At 40.5% G+C, this 22,990-nt stretch overlaps 1 protein-coding gene across 1 annotated transcript in view; it reads left to right on the top strand.

Annotated features, from left to right (window-relative positions):
* The first annotated feature begins 370 nt into the window (after positions 1-370).
* Positions 371-22,990, top strand: part of MRC1 (mannose receptor C-type 1) — a 99,645-nt gene continuing 77,025 nt past the window's right edge. Inside the window, exons 1-4 of the mRNA XM_007446571.1 lie at positions 371-431; positions 13,549-13,950; positions 17,662-17,835; positions 21,877-22,041. Coding sequence (XP_007446633.1) covers positions 371-431; positions 13,549-13,950; positions 17,662-17,835; positions 21,877-22,041 — 802 coding nt within the window. The remainder of the gene's footprint in view (positions 432-13,548; positions 13,951-17,661; positions 17,836-21,876; positions 22,042-22,990) is intronic.

Here is a 22,990-nt window from a genome sequence, read left to right as displayed (position 1 = left end):
CCTGCAGGCCGGCCCGGCTGCTCATTTCTCACCGGCCCCCTCTCACCTCCCCCATCTTCCTCATCGCTCTCCCCCCACGTGTCCCTCGCTCCCCTTCCCCTGTGTCTGCTCTTCTCAGAAGTTAGCTTACAAAGCAAAGTTGTAACTTTGAATTCCTGTTTTTCCAACCGCCCTCATGTGACAGGATATCTCCTTATTGGAGGTTTTCCCTAATTTCAGAAGCCCTTTAAAAGTGGACCCTGCCTCCAAGCTCTTTTCAGCCGGTTGTGCAGAGAGGCGGGGAGGGGCAGGGCGAGCCGGCGCCCTCACTGTCTTGGTTCTCCCGGCTCTGTCCTCTCCATCCCTGCAAGAAGAGGATCAACCCTGGGCCATGAAGCTGTCCGCGCTCCTGGCTTTCCTTTCTCTCCTTCCGGTTGCCGTGCAGCTCCTGGGTAAGTGGGCTCTGACCTGGAAGCTTTCTGACTTGGGGCCTGGGGTACCCCCTCCCCTCTGGGTCAGGGTTGAGGGATTTCTTCCACACCTGCGGGGAAGAGAAAACAGGGCTTCCGCACCACCAGCTCTGCGGCAAACCTCCGCCTGGTCCCCAGGCCTGGAAGCGGGGCACCCGGAGGAGGCAGCCGCTTGGCAGGGCAGAGGGGCCGCCTGACCTGAGCGCCGCAGAGCCCCATCTTCCTCTTACCTCTTCTCTCCTCTGCCGTCGCCTCTTCCGCACTTTATTCTTAGAGCGATTTCCTCTGTGGTTGGCCGATTCTAGTTTTCAGTTTCTATCTAACCCCCAACCAACAACTTCTGAGTGTTTTTGGCTAATAGGAAGGCGGCACTGGTGTCTCTCTTCATGGTAGGTCTAAGGATGGATCGCAGATCGCCCCCCCGCCCAAAGATTCCATGAGTTTTAGAACTCATCCTTTTTTCTGTGAATGAGCCATTAAATTTTTTCTTAATTGGATTATAGTTGATTTCCAATGTTGTGTTAGTTTCAGGTGTACAGCAAAGTGAATCAGTTTTACATCTACATATATCCACTCTTTTTAGATTCTTTTCCCATATAGGTCATTACAGAGTACTGAGTAGATTTCCCTGTGCTATCCAGTAGGTCCTTACTAGTTATCTGTCCTATATACAGCAGTGTGCTTATGTCAGTCCCAGTCTCCCAATTTATCCCTCCCCCCCTTTACCCACTGGTAACCATACTTTTGTTTTCTACATCTGTGACTCTATTTCTGTTTTGTGGATAAGTTCATTTGTACCCTGTTTTTAGATTCCATATATAAGCGATGTCATTTGATATTTGTCTTTCTCTGACTTACTTCACTCAGTAGTGGATGCACCGTTTGATCTAGCTTTTACTGCCAGAGAGTTCATCCTTGTCTCTGTTCCACATTTATCCTTATCTCTGTTCTAAGTTGTTCAAACTGATTTATTCCTGTCCACCCTCACCCTTTTTTTTTTTTTTCCTGGAGACTGATGATTACTCATGAGGCATAGATTCAGAGCTTTTCAGAAGCCCAAGGACATTATGGAGTCTCTCTCTTCTATTTCTTTTATGGAGAAATAGAAGAAATACTCTCTCTTCTATCTCAGTCTCAACCTGCTTTACCCTTGGAATGAGAGTGCCTGTAGGAATTTTTATTCCCAGGTCTCTTTTGACATGGGATGAACGGGATTTCAACTTTGAAATGCTGGTTCCCCGATCCCCCTTCATTCCTCTCAAATCAGCAAACGCCGTCTGCGCCCAGCCTGTGCGAAAGGGCGCTCCATGCCCTGTTGAGTTGGAGGCGGGTGTGAGTAGGGGCCACGGCGGAGATGGAAACTCCCCACCACCAGGAAGCCTCCCGGGGAGAGTGTTCCATCACAGAAAGCGTTAACTCACCATGAGCCCGAAGTAGTGGGGATTATAAAAACACAAGCAAAGGCAGTAAGGTTTGCACCTGGCCCCTGCCAGGAAGCTGCTTAATTTCTTTGTGCTTTAATTTTTGTGTGTGTAAAGTAAGGAGCATTGTATTACTTGCCTCATCAGTTGTGGCAATGATTCAGTGAGTTGAACTGTGTAAAATATTTAGAACATAATATGACCCAGAGTAGTTGCGTCCTAAGTGTCAGCTGTCAATAGTAGTGACTTCTTTTTATTCCCATGATAGCAATCAGTTGTTCAATACAAGCAGTAGAGTTAGCATTTAAAGGAGAAGTTTCCCAAAAAAACAATGCCGAGGAAAGAGTCCTGGAGCCTGAGGACATATTTTACCTGAGTCCTGGCTGCAGAGCGTATCCCTCAGACAGTGAGGAGTGTGACAGCAGGGCAGGTGAGCTCCACATCACCCCTGTCTTCATCTTGAAACACTGTCTTGTGCAAGAGGATTAATACATGCTTTGTGACCCCAAAGGTTAAAACTAAGAGCAGTGAAAATCTTCTAATGATTGCGCTGTCTCAAACAGAATGTTCTGCTTAGGGGTAAGTTCTCTGTCACTAAAGGTCTTCAGACAGACGCTGGATGAGACCTGGACCCCAACCCAGCACCATCCAGTAGGTACGTCGTCAGCCATGTTATGCAGCCACCTTTAAAAAAGAAACATTGAGTTTATGAATATGTTTCATTTAACCCAATGTATCTAAAATATTATTAGTCAACATTCATCAATATAAAACTTACTGGGATACTTTTACATTCATTTTTTTAAAATTAAAATTTCAACATCCAATGTGCATCTTATACTTACAGGGCATCTCAATTCAGACTGGCTTCATTTCAAGTATACAATAGACCCTTGGGGCTAATAGCTACCATACTGGGCAGCATAGATACCACAGACAGAGCCCCTAAATTTCTTTCTTCTTCTTTTTCTTTTTTTTTTTTTTTTTTTTACATTTCATAGTGTATATAAGTCCATGCCACTCTCTCACTTCATCCAAGCCTACCCTTCCCCCTCCCTGTGTCCTCAAGTCCATTCTCTACATCTGTATCTTTATTCCTGTCCTGCCCCTACATTCTTCAGAACCTTTTTTTTTTTAAGATTCCATATATATGCATTAGCATACAGTATTTTTCTCTTTATGACTTACTTCACTCTGTATGACAGACTCTAGGTCCATCCACCTCACTACAAATATCTCAATTTCGTTCCTTTTCATGGCTGAGTAATATTCCATTGTATACATGTACCACATCTTCTTTATCCATTCATCTGTCGATGGACATTTAGGTTGCTTCCATGTGCTGGCTATTGTAAATAGTGCTGCAGTGAACACTGTGGTACACGTATCTTTTTGAATTATGGTTTTCTCAGGGTAAATGCCCAGTAGTGGGATGGCTGGGTCACATGGCAGCTGTATCTTTAGTTTTTTAAGGAATCTCCATACTGTTCTCCAAAGTGGCTGTATCAATTTACATTCCCACCAACAGTGCAAGAGGGTTCCCTTTTCTCCACACCGTCTCCAGCATTTATTGTTGGTAGATTTTTTTTTTCTTTTTTTTTTTTTGTTTTTAGCCACACTGCATGGCTTGTGGGATCTTAGTTCCCAGACCAGGGATTGAACCAGGGCCCTCGGCAGTGAGAGTGCAGAGTCCTAACCATGGGACCGCCAGGGAATCCCCTAAGTTTCTTTAAATTTGCTCTTAATGTTTTGGGGGCAAAAAGTCTTTCTCACTTTGCTTAGGCAGTTTTCCCTCCTGGAGACAACAGGATGCCTTGCTCTGATGAATGTTTTCCTCTTCATAGACACAACTATGGGAGAAGCAGGAGGGTGCTGAAGGATCTTTACTTAAAGAATAAAAGCAAAACAAAAACATGTATAAGGGAGCTCTTTCCAGAAAATTTGTTATTAACTTGAGAGCCTTTAATTCTTATTTGACCTTTTCTTGGCCCAAGTGGCACATGAACAGAGGTGTCTGGATAAAAGCAGAGCGCCTACTTAGCGGTAGAATAAAGAATAGACAAACTCTCCGTACCCCCTCCCCTGGACTCCCTTCCCATTTATATAAGCCACAAAAAAGATCTCCCTGCTTCCTGTGGTTTCTTTCCAACCCAGAACCCTTTCTCCCACTTCTCTGAGAACATCCCGCATCATGAACACCACGACACCCCTTGTTGTACCTGGACAGGGCCGGGTGGCCAAGCATAGCAGAGGGAGAGTGATCTCTTTAGCAGGAGGAACTGCATTCAGTTCTTGTGCCAACGTCTAGACCTCAGTGGGGATATAATCGTGGTAGAAATACAGTGAGAGTTGCTCAGGCACAGAGGTTTAGCTTGAAATTGGAACGGTTTGGCTCACAGGCAGTGCAGTGGCGGTAAACTTATAGTTGGTTCTCAGAAGAGAAAAAGCACTGATTTGTGGCATGGAGTGATTTCCATGGTGTGAGACTCCCACCATGGTTCATTTCAAACTACCAACGTGATGCCACTGGAAGCAGAGTTGGGAAGAGGTGTCAGTAAGAGGTTCTCACTGGCCCGTGAGGGTGAAAAAAACCAAAAACTAACAGAGCGACCTCCTTGTTTATGGGTAAGAAAACTGAGATCCTGATCCTGACAGGTTAAGTGATCTTTCCAGGGTCTCACTGGTTAGTGGCACAACCTGCTGAATGCTCAGGACTGCTGACTCCCAGGGCAGTGTTCTTTCTATTAAACAGAAGCAATGCGTTTTTGCTCAACAAATGATTGATTTAATACCAATCTTGGACGTTTTCAAGGAACAGCTGCCCACTGCCTAGTCCCTTACTAGTTTTCATTTTTCATAAAATTTTCCTTATAATATTTCTACTTTGCTTCTTTCTCCCTTCCTTCCTTCCTTCCTTTCTTTGTTTCTTTCTTCTTTGTTTGTTTCTTTCTTTCCTTCTTTTTCTTTCTTTCTTCCTTCCTTCCTTTCTTTCTTCCTTTCTTTCTTTCTTTTTAACTTTTCTTTATTTCTAGTCTATCATTTCTTCCTTCATACATATGACTTGTTTTGGATACCAGATTTAAGACATACTTTCAGACATTGTTGACCAAAACCAAGTTTTTGTCATCTTTCTTTTTTCAATTGCTCTTAAAATTGTCTATTTTTCATGTTGTTGTCCCAAATAACCTCTGATTTTTCTATAATTCAGAGATGAAGATCTGTGGATGTAGGATATTCCCGATATAGGCAAGAAGACAATTGCTTTGTTGAGTGACATTTCAGTGCCTTCTGAGGGTGTTGGACCTAATTTCTAGGTAGGGAGAGTCACCACTGGTTAAATGTGAGCTTTAAATAATCAAATACTCTTGAAAGAAGCCAGAAAGAGAAAGACAAATACCATATGATATCACTTATATGTGGAACCTAAAATATGACGCAAAAGAACTTCTCTATGAAACAGTCTCACAGACATAGAGAGCAGACTTGTGGTTACCAAGGGGAGGGATGGATTGGGAGTGTGGGATTAGCAGATGCAAACTCATATACACGATGGATAAACAACAAGGTCCTACTGTAGAGCACAGGGAACTATATTCAATATCCTGTGATAAACCATAATGGAAAAGAATATGGAAAAGAATATATATATATATATATGTGTGTGTGTGTGTGTGTGTATAACTGAATCACTGTGTGCAGCAGAAATTAGCACAACATTGTAAATCAACTATACTTCGATAAGTTTTAAAAAAAGAAAATACAGAAGGTAACCTGTCAAAACCAAAAAAGAATCAAATACACTCAACCTCAGTTAAGACAAAGACCCTTGTCTTCAAAGGGACCTGGAGATTACAGTGATGACTGAAACCTGGTCTGAGACTGAATCTTGAGCAGCTAAGGGAGAACCAGGAGATCACACATCACAAGAGGAGTTGCACAGGAAAGTAGCTTCTGAAGTGGTTTGTTATCTGCATGGCAGAGAGAGGGAAACTGATGTCGATGTGAGAACGGCAGTGTCCTCTTGCCTCTTGGCGACCATCAAGCATTATTGAATGGAAATACCATATGGTTACATTGGTCCATAGAGGGACCTAGTGGAAATCAGGTAGAATAAAAGTGAAAGTAGAAGGAGATAGGAAGGCAAGTGCCCTTTCAAAAAGAATTGAAACTGACAGAGAAGTAAGCACTGTTGGACAGATTCTTCTAATTACAGACCAAGTTAAGGTCACAGAGCCCTTTCACATCTTTAATCACTTTAAGTAATTGCTTTCCATTCTTAATCAGATCCTTAAAACAACGTGAGATGGGTCGAGTGGGTGTTACAATCCACATTTTACTACAGGAGGAAACTGAGGCTTGGAAGTCAGCTGGCCGTTAAGGACCAGAGCTAACTCTTGACCATGGTTTTCTGGCTCTGAGGCTGAGAAGTAGATGTAATTTACCAGCTGGTGTGTGTCCATCAGGAAAGACATAAACGTGCTTCAAAACAACAGTATGTCAAAGAAGGACCTACTTAGTCCCTCTCTCTGTATCAATTGTTTAGAGTTTTCACTTGGAGTTGAGACTAGAGTGATTAACTAAGGCAACACAGCTAGTGAACGGTGGAACCAGCATTTGCCTGCAAGTGTGCTGACCCGGAAGACTATACCTCTCTCCACCACATCACCTGGAAACTCTGGGGGTCTCCATTGTCTCTGTCCTTCTGTCCTTCTCTTTGGGCTGCTGCAAAGGTTCTCTGTTTCTCCAGTTTCGTCCTGTTCTGGACCGTTTCACATTGCCTTTAAGACTGATTTTCCCAAGTTAGTGATAAGAATACACTTACATGTATCAAGCAATTTCTGTGTCAGGAACTGTTCTCAGCGCTTTATTTAGATGATCTCATTTAATTCTCACAACAACTAGCAGGTCCTGTGCTTTCCTCCTCATTCTTTGGGGGGGTGATGAAAAAGCAGCACAGAGTAGTTTAGAAACTTGACCAAGGTCACACAGCCAGTGAGCAGTAGAGCTCTGATTATGTCACAATCAGGTGAACATGATACATAAAGATTAATTAGTGTGGTTGAGTGGAAGAAGAAAAAGCTGTGTAGTGTCCATGTCTTACCTACAGGTTTTGTTTGTCTTGAAATTGGGGGAGAGGCTGGCATTCTGAGGTAGAGGATATAGGGGAGAAAGGGAAGGATAGTGAGTAGAGCCTCAGGAGGGGATGGAATCCAGGACACAGGTAAAGGGATCAGCAGGCTGAGGGAGAGCTACTGAGATGGGAGTGAACGAACCCAGGGAGGGTGTAGATATTCCTGTCTTTAGGAGGGGAGGCAGGAAGTTGGCAGAGTTCCTTACCCCAGCCTCTATTCTTTCCTTGAGGTCACAACCCATATTGGATTCATACTTGGACCTCCCCAGATAGCCAAATGCAGGGACTTAAATTAGTAGGTTCTCTGGTGATTTGATGAATGAATGAAGGATTGAAGTGGTAAATAAAGTCATTCTCAATTTTTCCTTTATCCTTTTGTTCAACATCGCTAAACCTAATACTGTGATCCTCAGTTTCTTCCCCTGCCCCCTGCACTTGTTGTAGTTTTTTTTTTTGCATATACTAGGTTCATAATAAATATTTATTTTTAACTTATAAGCATTATAAATTTATAAAAATAAATATTTATTTATTAACTTACTTTCAGTTCTTTGGAGACACATCTGGGGGTGTACATTCACTTAGAGGGGCTAATGGATAGATTCTGAGTTTGGATGGCACAAGGTGGTGACCTCTGACAATGATTTGAGTGAAGTACCTTGTTTGGGAGCCAGTCCCGGGAAAGACTAGCTGAAGGGTGCGGACATGAGACCAGAATAAAGGCCGCTGGACCATGGTGGGTCCAGGAGCCATGACCCCTGTGGACAGCTGTAGCTCAGCCTTGCTAGGTGCCCTGGGTGACAATGTAGGATGTGCGCCTCAGAATCATCCCACCCACGGTGCAAAGATTGGGGCTGTTTATTCGTCTGTAGCCGTTGGTCACTGGCAAAGGGCTTCTCCTAGGAGGAGTTTGTCCTCTGACCGTACTGGTCTTCGCAGTGTGTGAAGCGTTCTCTGATGGCCGGAAAATGTCCCCTGGCCCAGAGATGTGGTGATGCCACTGGGGCCTGGGGCTGGCACTCACTGAAATGGCAAAGGGCAGGAAGAAATGGTTCTGGTAGCATCTGCTACGGAATACCCACTTATTTTCCTCTTGTCGCGCTTCTCTGTCTTCCAGAAGTTATTAGCTTTTATGCTTTCATGTCAGCATTTTATGTACTGATGGTGGGGGAGCCTAAGCATATATAAGGAAGTAGAGCATATAGTAGTTACATCTCTAACTTGTCACCTGTAGTAACATAACTTTCTTTGCCAGTAAGTTTGGAAATTTAATGACTCGCTCAATGTTATCATTTTAAAATGGTTAAAATGTGCTTAAAAGAAAATTTGTACCGTGATATTGGATATCTAGGTTTCAGCCATTTTTAACCTGAGGCATTGTGTGGAAACCTCTTGCTTCTTTCCTAAATGTATTTTGACCTTTGATATTTCTCCGCTTGAAGTGTGGGCTCCTTGTGGCGGGGGAATTTGTGTCTGGTTTGTCTTTGCATTGTCGCTAGCATGGTGCCTATTTGTTGAAAAATAAATGTGAGGTTAGTAAGATTGAGTTAAGATGGATGGCGGGTCTCTTCAATTCTGTAAATACATTTCTGATGTGTAAGTATCATCTGTTATCATTTGTTCAGCTTTGTAATATTTCTGTTACAAAAACATAACTAGTATAGAAAACAAAAATTGAATGTTTATCCAAATGAAACATTGGTCTGGTTAAGAGTGACAAAAATGCCACAAGCTGTCTTTTGGTCAAGGTCCTGAATCACTTTCAGAGGAAGAAGTATGACATTTGAACTCAGAGACATTTGCACAGAGACAGTGATAAAAGCAACACTTACATGTTGACTAGTGGAGAAGAAGAAGAATGTATGAAATGCAGGATCATGAGGCGATGATTTTACATTTCCTTGTATTGTCTATAGCAAAGGCAATATCAAGCTCGCACTGCTTCCGAATGGCAGAGATAAATAAAGGAAGCAAGAAGAGATAAGTTTGTATTGAAATAGAAGCTCTTCATTTCCAAGTACTCCTTTTTTTTAAAAAAAAATTATTATTTATTTATTTGGTTGCGCCGGCCCCCCTAGTTGCGGCTTGCGGGCTCCTCAGTTGTGCCTCTCCAGCTCCTTAGTTGCGGCACCAGGGAAGTCCCCAAGTACTCCTTTTATAAGTATAAACATTTATAAATCACTCTTTGGTAAAAATAAAATTTCAAGGGAAAAAGCCTTATGAAATAGACCCATCGTCATTAATGAACTATTAAATAAAAGAATGTAACTGGGTTTACAGTCAGGAGATGCTTCAGATTTAATAACTATTCTTTTATTTATTCAACTAATATTTGTTGAGGGACTATTATGCTCCAAAAAGAGGGAATACAGTACTGCATTGGAACGATAAGTCTTTCTACTCAGCGAATTCACATTCCAGTAGGGGCACAGACAAAACACAAGTAATCAAATTTTTAAAAATATATATTTTAAGATGGTTATGAATAGTATATAGAAAATAAATGAGTAAAATTTGGATTGTTAACTCACTAAGGATTTGGCACTTGAGTTGGACTCTTAATGAGTATTTCAAGAAGAGGGAACTTGAAATACAAAGTCTCTACAGTGACAATGAGCTTAAAGTTCTTGAGGAGCAGAGAGGCTTTGTGGCTGTGGCAAGTGGTGAGTGAGAACAAGGGTGGGAGGAGGTGAGGGCAGAGGGTCAGCAGGGCTGGATCGAGCCCCATCTAGTAAGCTGTGACATGGAGACTGGAGGGTTTTTTTCCCATGTGTGCAGTGGTCCTCTTGAAGGGTTTAAATGTGGGAAGAGATATGGTAAAAAGCAAAATCTCTTCCAACCTAGAAAACCTCTCCCTGAAAGTAGAAGGAAAAGAAAATAATTTTATTATTGAAAAACTATTCAAGCCGACTGTGATATGCACCGTCAATCTGCTAAAGAGACTGCAAAACAGAGAGAAATCTGACTCTTTTATATGGCTAAGTAGAAACATTCCATGACATTCGGTAGGGTTTACAATTTGGAGTCAGGTGATGTTAAGCCCATCTCAACCAGGAAACTGGGAGATCAGGCATTATCTCTGAGGAAGCGAGGAAGATCAGAGGAAGAACATGGTGGCTTAGTCTGGGGTGTGGCAGTGGAGGTGAAGAGAAAAGAATGGATTAGGGGATTTGTATTAGTCAAGTTTCTCCAGAGAAACAGAACCAGTAGGGTGTGTGTGTGAGTGTGTGTGTGTGTGTATCTCTGTGTGTGTCTCTCTCTACCCATCGTCTATCTATCTACATATTATCTATCTATCTATCTGTCATCTATCTATGTATTATCTATCTGTCTATCTATCTGTCAATATCTTTTTGGAGAGATTTATTTTAAGGAATTGCCTCGTGCAGTGGTGGAGGCTGGCAGGCTGGTAACTCAAGAAAGAGTTGATACTGCAGTTCAGGTCCAAAGACAATCTAGAGAGAGGATTTCCTCTTCTGGAGGGGACCTCAGTCTGTTTTCTCTGAAGGCCTTCAACTGATTGGATGAGGCCCACCTACAGTATGGACTGTAATCTGCTTTACTAAAAGCCTACTGCTTTAAATGTTAACCTTACCTAGAACAAGAACACAAAACAAAAAACCTCCCAAAACAACCTTCACAGCAGCATCCAGACTGGTATTTGATCAAATATTTGCATTCCATGTCCTAGCCAATTTGACACATAAAAGGAACCATCATCATATGTGTTGGGGTAGAGCCAACAGATTCTACTGTTGTCCTAGAAAGTGAAGGAAAGCTGGAAATCTAGATGACTCCTAGGTTTTTGGCTTATGGATCTAGGTGGATGATAGTGCCATTAATGAAAAAGAGAATATTGGATGTTTGCTCATTAAATACCATCATATTTAGAGTGAAATTAAGATGGAACTACAGACAAAAATTAAGTACATGAAATAAAAGTCAGGTAAGTATAAAAATTCTGAAAGAGGAACACTATTCATGCAATATGACTTCCAAGCACCTTACCTTAAATGGTTGGTTATCAACTGGTTGGTTGACTGAATTTAGACAGTTACTAAATGTTGGCCACTCAACAGTAAAATCAAATGGCTGAAGTAGGAGGTGGAAGAGAGATTTATTGTTGGGATGGTACTGAGAAAAACTGTGAAATGTGGAAGGTAAGTCTAGATAGGAAAACAACAGGTGGAATAGCCAACACAAATGAAATGTAAAGGGCAATATAGCTGAGTCTACAGATATCTGTGGTAACATTTTCAGAGTTCAGTACCTTTTTAGATTAGCAGATTTACATTTGTGTATGGTAAATTATCCTATAACTGTTTCTAAAGAACATTTTATCTTCTTATTTCCTGGGTTTTACTGTGAACAAAACAAAATATTATTAACATTTTAATTTTATTACCAACGCACAGAGTTACTCATTTTGCCTCACAAAGATCAAGCTTGGGAAGGCCTTCAGTTAGATGGGAGGAGACTGGGTCGACACTGCATGTTCTGTTGACAGGCATCAATCCCAAAGATGCCAGCAGAAGCAGATGTTCTGAGTTCAGGCTCTAGTGAGTCCTGATTCCAAGAAATCAAACCAGCAGACATGAGGAACCCAGCCAAGGAATCTAGGCAGAGGTTCGATGTAGCACTGAATTAGGAACCCAGGCAAGACAGAGGCAAGAGGTCTCTAACAAGTGTAGACAAGAGCAGGTGCAGCCAGAGAACATAATCTTTTGAGGCAGAGGTCCACTCGGACACTGATCTCCGAGTGTAAGTGAAGCCAACCCCACGGGGTGCTGAGGACAGTAGATAGAATTTGGCTTGTGGAAGCAAAGGCCTCTCTTAGTGGCACTGTGATTACTTTGATAATTTCACTGGGATGACCTGATTGAAATCGGGATTAGCAGCTGCAAACTATTGTATGTAGGATGGACAAACAGCAAGGTCCTACTGGATGGCACAGGGAACTATATTCAATATCCTGGGATAAACCATAATGGAAAAGAATATGAAAAAGAATGTATATATATGTATAACTGAGTCACTTTGCTGTACAGCAGAAGGTAGCACAACATTGTAAATCAATTTATACTTCCATAAAATCAATTAAAAAAATAAATTGAAGTTGAAATCAAGTGTAAAAAAAATACCATGCTCTTTCAGCCAGACACTCAAACATCTGTAACACTATACCAGCTCATTTTGAAAGAACCTCTTAAGTAGAAAGAATTTAGTTAAACTTCACAAAAAGTGTTTAATTTATATTTGTGCCACAAAAATAGTCAGTTCCTTTCATTTGTCTATTTAAAAAATAGACAAAAAAGAAAAAAACTTTACATGATGAAACATGAAATCAATTTTGATTTAAAGGACAAAAATATGCTTACCAGATCTTTTTATTCTTTTTTTCTTTTTGTCAAGAGGAAGTTGAGTTTTGCCAGCTAGCAGCTATGTACTATAAGCATAAATTATCTATACATACTTATTTAAAGTACCAGCCCCAAATTACAAGTATAAAAAGACTTATTTATAAAGTTACTCTGATAAATACTACCTTAAATGATATAAAACCTACATTTATTCAACCTTTGCTGCAAACTTCACAAATTATAACACTATCAAATGCATTTTTGTATCTTTGTTATGCAGAGGTTAGGTTGAATATTCCAGTGAAATGAAAGACACTAGATGTCCAAGTTATCTATTGTTGGATGGGAAAGAAAACAAAAATCTTCTCTAGTTGCCCAGACCTCTGGGCTTCCCAGAAGACATTTAGCTCACAAATTTGCTGGACATTAAATGAATGTAAAATTTCCTAAAATAATTTTTTTTTTTTTTTTGCTATACGCGGGCCTCTCACTGTTGTGGCCTCTCCCGTTGCGGAGCACAGGCTCCGGACGCGCAGGCCCAGCGGCCATGGCTCACGGGCCCAGCTGCTCCACGACATGTGGGATCTTCCCGGACCGGGGCACGAACCCGTGTCCCCTGCATCGGCAGGCAGACTCTCAACCACTGCGCCACCAGGGAAGCCCAAAATTGTTTTTTTAAATACGAAAAACCTTACTAATGTTATAGTTAGAATCACTGGGTATAGGTTTCATCTATCTCAAAAAGAGTAGGGATAGTCGGACTTCAAAATTCTATTCCAGGATACACAAGTGTTTAATTTTATAGCTTATTGTATTCATCCCCAAATTTGCTTTTCTCAGATGAGTATTATTTCTTCCTCTGTTACCTACCTTTTATGTTTACTCCACTACAGTTTGTGTGCATTTAAGGCATTTAAGTTTTTTCATAAGGTTCCTTGTCTGAACTAGGACATCTTGAAGATTTCTAGCCACATGCTCCCAACAGGCCCCTCAACCTGGTCTCTCTCCAGCTTCAGGGACCCACGGAGGGAACAGAGCCGGCCCAGGCTGAGTCAATTTCAACCCTTTTCCTGTGATCACAGGTCTTTCGGGAAATGGAAACATTGAGAACTTTTGACCTAAAATATTGTCTTTGTCCTATGTATCCACTTAAGCATCCTTTATTTCTTTCTTTCTTTTTTCAACAGACACTAGGCAATTTTTAATATACAATGAAGATCACAGGCGCTGCGTGGAAGCATTAACTCCCAGTGCAGTTCAAACTGCAGTTTGCAACCAAGACAACGAAGCTCAGAAATTCCGATGGGTGTCTGAATCGCAGATCATGAGTGTTGCCTTTAAGTTATGCTTAGGGGTGCCATCAAAAACTGACTGGGTTGCTGTCACTCTGTATGCCTGTGACTCCAAGAGTGAATTTCAGAAATGGGAGTGCAAAAATGACACACTTTTGGGAATCAAGGGAGAAGATTTATTTTTTAACTATGGCAATAGACAAGAAAAAAACATTATGCTTTTCAAGGGATCAGGTTTATGGAGCAGATGGAAAGTTTATGGAACCACAGATGATTTATGCTCTAGAGGTTATGAAGGTAAGAAGCTTGGAATTCTCTTTTTCCTTTCTGTCAGGTCTTTCTCATCCTCTTAGTTGGAAACTAATTCAAGGAAATAAGCATATTCTTGTTTAGTCTGTACTAGAAGTATTAATTGATTACTTTTGTGTTTGGAACTATTCTGTGTTCTGTGAAGGAGTAAATGTGGTACAAAGTCCTAAATGATACTTTAGCTATTTGTGATTAATGAGAAGACATTTCTTGTAACCTTTGCTAAGATTTTTTTTAACAGTGGGTTACCGTTTTTAGAAATTACTTTTCACTGTAGGCTTTGACCCAGTGTCTTCCATTTTACACTGTATGATTGTCGTGATAAAAGAGTTTAACGAAATGTTTCTTTTCCTTTGGTTTACGTTACCTCTGGACAAATGATCTGTGGAACAACATTCTTTACCAATTCAGACTGTGTAAAATGAAATCTTGACAATTTTGGTTTCTAAATGTTCTAATTTATTTGTTACCTTATGGGTATTTAGAGACATTATGTAATAATCAGCAAATTAGAAAAGCTAAGGAATTAGCTTATAAACTAACCTTCAGAGTCTTTAGTCTGCTGTTTTAGAAAGTGGTAGCACCCGTGAGGCAGGAAATAATTGTATATGTAGTTGGTTCCTTCAGCTCTTGAAGGTTAAATAAAATCAGAGTATTCTAGTCTTCTCTCATCTTGGCCAAATTTCATTCTCTAGTGGCTGCACAGAAAAAAGATAAAACAAAAAACAAAAAAGAACCTGAAGCCCTTTACAAAGGCTTCTTGAGTCAGATGATGTTGCAACCACTTTCCAGGTTTGGACCCTTGATTTCTGTGAAGTGTGATCTAGAACGACCTCAAGGTCAGAGAAGGAGCCTGCCTCTTGGGGCAAGAGATTAAGCTGTTTGCAAAATTACTATGTTACTGAGGCTGCAAAGGTTGGTTGAACTTAGCTTACAGCAGGTATGCAGATCATCGGAGTTCAGCTCTTTGCAAGGTGATGATTGGACAGCTTTCCATTTTCCTTCTATGTTCTGTAAAGAGAAGAGAGTAGGAACTGAAGAAGAGTGCGAAGGAGGGCTCAGAAAGAAGTTATCCCAAGGCTTTCACTGAACATAATGTAGGTTTAGAAATTACCAAAGAGGCAACCTAGGTAGCACAGCATTTCAGGAGAAACTTGTCGGAAAATTAGAGGGCAGGACAAGGGTGAACCAAACTTGACTGAGTCAAATTCCACAGGTGGGACCATCGTTCTAATTGAGGAATCCAACACAAGGAAGTTTGGTGCTAAGAGATCAGAATTCTCATTTTATTTTAAAAGATATCGCTGAAGTTCTGTAGTCCTCTCTCCACCCCCTGCCCCTACTTTCTGGTCTTCTGTTTGCTTTGAGAAAAATATGCATAGGATTTAGGATAGTGGTTCTCAAACTTTAAGATGCTTAATAATCATCTGGAGAGCTTGTTAAAAATACATATCCCAAGGTCCCCCCTCACCTAGATTCTAAATTAGCATATTGGGGGAAGGGCCTAGGGATCTATTGAATTATTTTTATCAATACTGTGTGGCTGGATGCAGATGGTCCATTGACCACACTTTGCGTACTCCCTAAGTCTCTCCCAATACTTAAGATATTCCTGCTAGAAGATCTAGCCCTACAGGGTGATCTTGCGATCGATTCATTGGAATATGCATTAGAAGTAAAGGCAATGCAGAGAGGATGTATACAGAGACTTTGCCTCTTTAAAGAAAACTTGGGGAAGAAAACTGTCTGAGGCCAAGGATTTAATTTTGAGTGATCAACTCAGATTTTGTAGACTTGGACGGATCTGAGGATTGTCTGGAAGTGCGGCCCACGAGAGGAAGAGTCAGTTGAGTGCAGTGACATGATTTGTTAGTCAAGTTGGCCTCATCAGTGCTTTGTTTAATAAATCAAGTTAGTCCTTAAAAAGCCATTTCTGATTGACATCTGTAAACTGAGCACTGAGAATTCCTTGGCTAGCTGAATGAACAGTACCACTAGCCCTAGGTGGTCTTATCACATTTTCTTCATATGAAAGAACAATGGTGTAATTATTACAAATCCAGCATGTTCTTTATACAATCTGTGATTCGGAAAACTAGTCCTGTAACTTAGTGCAACAAAAGCTAGAATCATATTTTAAAGTTACTAACAGCTAGGCAATTGGCAAAAGAGTCATTTTGAGGGAACTGAGAATAAACCTAGCTTTTAAGGTGGACAAAATAAGTACGAGCAAAGGAAAAGGAAAGGAGGTAAGTAGCTTATTTTTGTTGTGCTCTTTACATATGTTAGATGCTGTGCTATGTGTTTTACAAATGTTATATTATCTTAATGACTTTTAAGATGTCTTTAAAGAACTTTTTAAAGTCATAGAATCTATGAAACTTAATTAGGAAAAGAGTATTCCTACCTAGAAAAAATTCTGAATATAAACTTGTCACAAGAGACTGAATATTTCAATATAGAGGATTATTATCGCCCAAAGAGGCATCCCTACAAGGGTAGACTGAACATACTGGAGCATTTAGCTACTTGAGTGGTTTGGTTGTCAATGGAGATATGAGCTTCCTTTTGACTTAAGCCAAACCGTGATCCATAACGATTCTCTCTATTTTTTTGAAAATTAATGTATTTATTTGGGCTGCGTTGGGTCTTCATTGCTGCGTGCGGGCTTTCTCTAGTTGCGTCGAGCAGGGGCTGCTCTTGCCTGTTGCAGTGCACAGGCTTCTCATTGCGGTGGCTTCTCTCGTTGCAGAGCACAGGCTCTAGGTGCACGGGCTTCAGTAGTTGTGGCTCGCGGGCTCTAGAGCGCAGGCTCAGTAGTTGTGGTGCACGGGCTTAGTTGCTCCGCGGCATATGGGATCTTCCCAGATCAGTGCTTCAGCAGTTGTGGCTCGCGGGCTCTAGAGCGCAGGCTCAGTAGTTGTGGTGCACGGGCTTAGTTGCTCCGCGGCATATGGGATCTTCCCAGATCAGTGCTCGAACCCATGTCTCCTGCATTGGCAGGCGGATTCTTAACCGTTGCGCCACCAGGGAAGTCCACAATTCTATATTTGTTTCAACTTTCCTTTCTAGGTGAACCTAGAGCTTCACATTTTGATCTGTTTGGACTCATTTTTTAAAAAAAGACAAATACTGATTATAGATAGTATCTAAGGGTTTTAAGTGATTTCTTTCCATGATGTGAATTCGAGATTTATGCTAAAGTTCCTACCCTTTCTCGTAGCCATTGTTGAGGGACTCAAGTGGAGTCTGGCTGGACAGGAGTGGTCGGAGGGGATTGAAGTTTTTACTGTGTGTTTGGGTTACACAGCTCTAAGGTTATTTTTCAATCTAGAGATTCAGTAATTCTCTGATTCCAACCGAGGGGAAGGATGGCCTTTTCCCTGTTTGGAGGAAATGTAGAAGTCAAAGTTGTAGTCAGTAGAGCTGTGACTGCTTTTGGCTCATGAGAGCAAAGAGGAAAATCTTATTGCAAAAGACAGCAGAATAGAAGTGGTGCTAGAGTTTTTCCCGAGGACACATGTATCCAGCAAAAGACAGGAGTTGCAAGAGAAGGGAAATACAAAGGAATTCCCTGTGTTAGTGTAAGAGCTGTGATCAGAAGTGTAAGATCGATCCTTGCAGTAACCTTGTGATTGGAAAGTAATCGTTCAGGAGATTCACGTCCATTCTAAGTACAAGTCAATGTGTCTCTTCTAGCCATGTACACACTCCTGGGCAATGCCAATGGGGCAACCTGTGCATTTCCATTCAAGTTTGAAAACAAGTGGTATGCAGATTGCACAACTGCTGGGCGATCAGACGGATGGCTCTGGTGCGGAACCACTACAGATTATGACGTGGATAGGCTATTTGGATATTGTCCATTGAAATGTAAGTAACTTTATCATCCAGACAATTTTGGCACGTTTAGTGTGGCAACCTAGTGATCAGACTTTGTGTTTATCGAGAACATTTCTTCCTCCAAGTGATTTCTCATTTCCTATCTCATCATACCCCACCACAGCCCTCTACAGATGTCATTGTCCCATTTTATAATGGAGGGAGTGATCCATGTTGGCTAAAGACAAGAACACAGATCTTGGGACTCTCAGCCCTAGGCTGCCTCAAATGACCCCTTTATTTTCACTAACTCCTACTTCTCCTCAACTTCCGCTGTTACTGTCAGTTATTTTCTAAGACTTCAGGGCAAATTATCCTGTATATGATGCAATATATACTTAATGCCACAGGTGGGCATCCCATTTTCCAACCCCCCCCCCCAATGATTTACCTTTATTAAACTATAGATCAAAAACAGAATTTAAGCAATGCCACAGCCTTGGTTTTGATGGTTTTCCCACCCCCCCCCCCCAATGATTTACCTTTATTAAACTATAGATCAAAAACAGAATTTAAGCAATGCCACAGCCTTGGTTTTGATGGACAGAGAGAGAGAGAGAGAGAGAAAGAGATGTGAGTGGCTCCTGAATTTTGTGTCAATGTAATGAAAAGGGTTCCTCACTGTGAAAATGATAGTAATGCTACTCTTCTTAAATTAAGTTTAAGAAGAGTATTATTTAATTTAACATAGCTTCAATGGAAGTGAGTTATGTCTATGCTTGGAGGGGTTTTAAAATGAAAATATAAGTCTTATTGCAATGATGCAGATTAAGTGGCATTGCATTGTATTGAAGTGAGGGGGCCATAAAAATTCTTGGTGTCCTTTCATGCTCAAGAATTTACAAAGAAGCAGGGCAGCAGGTTTTGGGTGGGGTGGACGAGGGCATTCGTGTTGGAAGGCAGGGATGGGGCTGAAGAAGACAGAGGAGGAAGGGTTCTTGGCTTCCCTCTGTCCATCACCCCACACCGTCCTCCTGCTGCCAGCATCTGCCTTCCTTTTCTTCCCCCTGAACTTCTTGCCCCCAACCTCTTGCTACTTCAGACTCTGTGGATCAGAGCTCCTGTTTCCTGCTGTCCTGCCAAGGGGCGGGCGCTGGGTCAGAGCCTCAGATACAGTCTGGGCTGATTGTGAGACCACCTGCGTTGCAATAGTGCTGCGTACCCCACTAAACTTTCAGGATCACACATCCACATACCATCGCGGTATTCCAAGCGTTATTGTAAAAAAACAGTCCAATTTACTAACATATCTTAGTTTGTCAAGTTAAAGACAGAATTCCAAGAATTGTGCTTATTTATTTCTTTTGATTTTTAATCCCTAAACATCTTACTAAAAATTAATTTGATTTCTCAGCCCCATAGATTATTGTAATTCCCCTCTGGGTCCAGTCCCTCAGTTCTGGGTGAATACTCACAAAAACTCAGTCTTCCTGTGTTCACGGTGGAACCATTCTCCCATTCTTGGGTGAGGTAAATGCATTTCTGTTTTATAACAACTTTTAAAGGTTTGATTCCCATGAAAGGCTGACTGATGTCTGATCTCTATATTAGAAGGCTTTTTGTCTGAAAACAAAACTGAACTTTTTCCTCATAAGATAAACAAGACTTGTTTTTCAGTGATTGAGAAACATCTTCCTCTGGACTTTGTAGGAATGGTATTTTCTAAATCCGTTATCATGGAGTGTCTTGGGGCTACAGATCTCATGGGTCCAGCTATAACATCCTGCACTTACATGGTGCTGACAGGGATGTTGTTGGCTGCATGTATGATTTAATGAATCATTAAATGGAGGACAAATGGCCAGCCACTAATCATAAAAAAAAAACAACACCTTGGCTAGACATGTGTTTTAGGGATAAACTGGGTAGGCTCTGGAATAAGCTTTTAGTCTCATTGGTTCCAATTTATGTCTTCCAAAGCAAATTATATATTTGGCCTAGTTAATTGTAAAAGTAAAATAACTGGAAATTTAAAACACTTTTGATTTCAATATGCATTACAATTTTAAAGCACATTTTATACATTCCATGCCTTTCTTGAAGGGCTTTGCAGTTTCCCAAACTCTTTCATTGTCTTTGCTTTGTGTGTTTTTTTCAAAAGAACATTTTATTTTATGTTAGCCTTAAACTAGCAGATTCAATACAGGAAGACGAGGTCCCAGCTGTTGACCTAGTGACACTCAGTACATGCTCTTCATTGCCCTCTGTAGTGTTTATTGTAATGTTTTCCTTCTATTTAGACATTTATTTTCAAGTATCAGGAGAACAGGAAAAGGAAAAGACTCCTTTCTCTCAATTCCCCATAGCTTGCAATTTTAGCTTTCAGCGTCAATTGTGCTGGTTTGCTGTGGGAATTTGAACAATTTGGGGAGATATAGAGTCAGCAAACCCATGCGTGCATTGAGAAATAGGTCTTAATTCCTTGATTGAAAATGCAAAATATACTTTCTTTAAATGAAGAGAAGCATCAAATTGCATTTCTTTCTTTGGTCCTTTGTAGCCCTTTCCTTCATTTCTGGATGAGAAAATCATCCCCTCCTTCTTTTATATCTCACACTTTCTACCACACTACAAGCAAAACCTCCAAATTTCTAAAAATATTTATTTAAAATAGCTCCGACTTCAAGGAAACCTCAAACCAGTCTCATTTGAGTGATCTCACTTACAGGGAGAAGCATCCATTTGCACATTAAACTAGTAAGACCTCAGACTGTGGTAATTTAAATTTAACATTACTAATTCAAATATATTTTTTATGTGAATATATAATAATCTTATAGTTAAAACATCTTAGAAATGTCTATGCTGTTGCACAAATGAAATGTTGGTATATTTTTCTTCCTCTTTGGTGTTTCATGAACCACAAATTTCATATCATAGTGTGTGGTAAGTATATGAAAAAGGTCACTTCCTTGTCAGATACAAAGAATCACAATTACATGCATATATAAAGTGTGGGCTGTATGTGTATGTATAATGTTGGCTGTATGCATATATATGGTGTAGGCTCTATACACACGGACAACTGTCCAATTTGTTAGCAAGTTGAATACTCCACAGAAAATTTGAGAGTTTATGTAATCTTTTCCTTATAAATAAATGAAAGGATTATGACTTCACATGACTTGTAAGTAGAATTTTACATTATTAAAAAGACAAAAGAGAAGTTTTTATATCATGAAGCACAGAAAAATATTTCATCTGTTGACTCATTTCTCAAACATCTTATGTGTAAAATGCAATCAATAATATTTATCCATCTATATTATTGGCCTTTCATAGACTATAGCCATGTTTATAGAGTATATTGGGAATCATAAAATAGCAAAGGAAAAAATAAGGTAAAAATTTAAAAAAATAAAAAGAAATTTTTAAATTAAAAAGTGTTTTACTCTGAGGGAAGAAAAGCTAACAATCAGCTATTGCCAGGAGCTACCTATGTTTAATACGTGCTAGAGATAAGAACATGAGACTCCCGAGGTGGTTAACAATTTAACTAAGGTTGACTCACCAGTGAGTGACAGAGTCTGGAGGCAGGTCCTGGTCAGTCTGTCTGTGGAATCTACGACCTTCCCCTCTAATTCCTGTGTCTTTGGTCTAAAAAGACCAAATTAGAATATGCAGGTGAAATATCCGTTGCTGAGAGAAGACACATTTATTTTCTCTTCTCCCTTTATTATTGTTTTTCTAGATTAAGGAAGTTGGGCTGGCATCTCTGTTCTTAGTCTATGTGTTTGCCTCACTTCCCAACTCATCTGATCTCAAATGTCCTAATGGAAAAATAGAGATGGTGAGTCCCTGTCTTTCTGGAGGCACATGAAGGAGATGGAATGCGGTCGATCTTTGAAAACTCCCCCTCCTCATTTCAGGAGTAAAGAAAATCTCATAGTCACTTTAAAACTGATGAAAAGAAAGAAAAAAAGGAAGATAATGCTTTAGGCAATAATGCTACCAAGATGGTTTAAAAAATATTGTTCACTGAAAATTCTTTCCGTGCATAATGTAGTCAATTCCTTTTGACTTCTTTTACAGTCGAGGGCAGTGAAAGCTTATGGAATAAAGATCCGTTGACCAGCATTTCCTACCAGATAAATTCCAAATCTGCTTTAACTTGGCACCAGGCGAGGAAGAGCTGCCAGCAACAGAATGCTGAACTCTTGAGCGTCACAGAGATACATGAGCAGACATACCTGACAGGTAAAGATGTGAAAGGAAAACAAAGTTGTGAAATCATGATTATTTTATTTCCGTATAGTTTAACTTAAAAGCATACAACACGAATAATTCTAGACATCATGATAGAGTCAGTCCTAAGCAGATGGTGCAGGGGGTTTGACAAATGTGCACCCTGAAAAAGACAGCGGGGATGGCGAATAGGTTGCAACTCATGAGCCAACTTCTTCTGTCAGTTGTGTCAGTGTCTAGAACTTGTGCTGAGAATGATTCGGAGGATTTATTTGGGCTCAGAGTCGAAGATGCTACAATCAATTAGCGATGCCGTTCTTGGACACAAGACACGGGTGCCATACTGGTCAAATATTCTAGGTCTAGCTTGAAGTCATTGGTTTTCCATTAGTATGGGAGAATTTAACATGATAAACTGCCACCACAAATGGGGACAAGTGAAGAGCTGTCCTTTTGCCTCCTGTCTTTCAAATTCCCAGACTCTAATGGTTTTCAGGTCTTATTGATACTCTTTCTACAATGTTTGTTTTTTTAGCATTTGTTCTTATGAGGTTGTGAAGATGAAAAGAGCTAATGTTTGCTTGAGATGAGAGGGTCTGTTTTAGCTTCTGCAATTGACACTTGAGGAGCGGAGAGGTCAGGACCAGAAACGGGTGTGGGAGATAGAGCATCCTCGACTCCTTGCTCTAATCCCCTCCCTCCCGTTCACCCTGACCCTGCTTACTAGCTGAAAGTATCTCAGATCCAGTGACCACCATGTTCAAAAACTCTTAGTGGCTTCTCATTTCCTATCAAATAATTAACAACACACCTTTGCCTGACATTCAGGGGCTGTCACCTGTCCACTGACTGCTGTTCCCCTTTGTGCATTTCGCAGTCTTGACAAGAGAAAACTTTTTTTTTTTTTTTCTTTTTTTTTTTTTTTTTTTTTTTTTTTTTTTTTTTTTTTTTTTTTTTTGGC

This window comes from Lipotes vexillifer, unplaced genomic scaffold (genome assembly GCF_000442215.2).
Source record: "Lipotes vexillifer unplaced genomic scaffold, Lipotes_vexillifer_v1.1 scaffold229, whole genome shotgun sequence".
NCBI lineage: Eukaryota > Metazoa > Chordata > Mammalia > Artiodactyla > Lipotidae > Lipotes > Lipotes vexillifer.
Note: the sequence above shows the minus strand (reverse complement) of the source record. Positions and strands in the feature narration are given on the sequence as shown.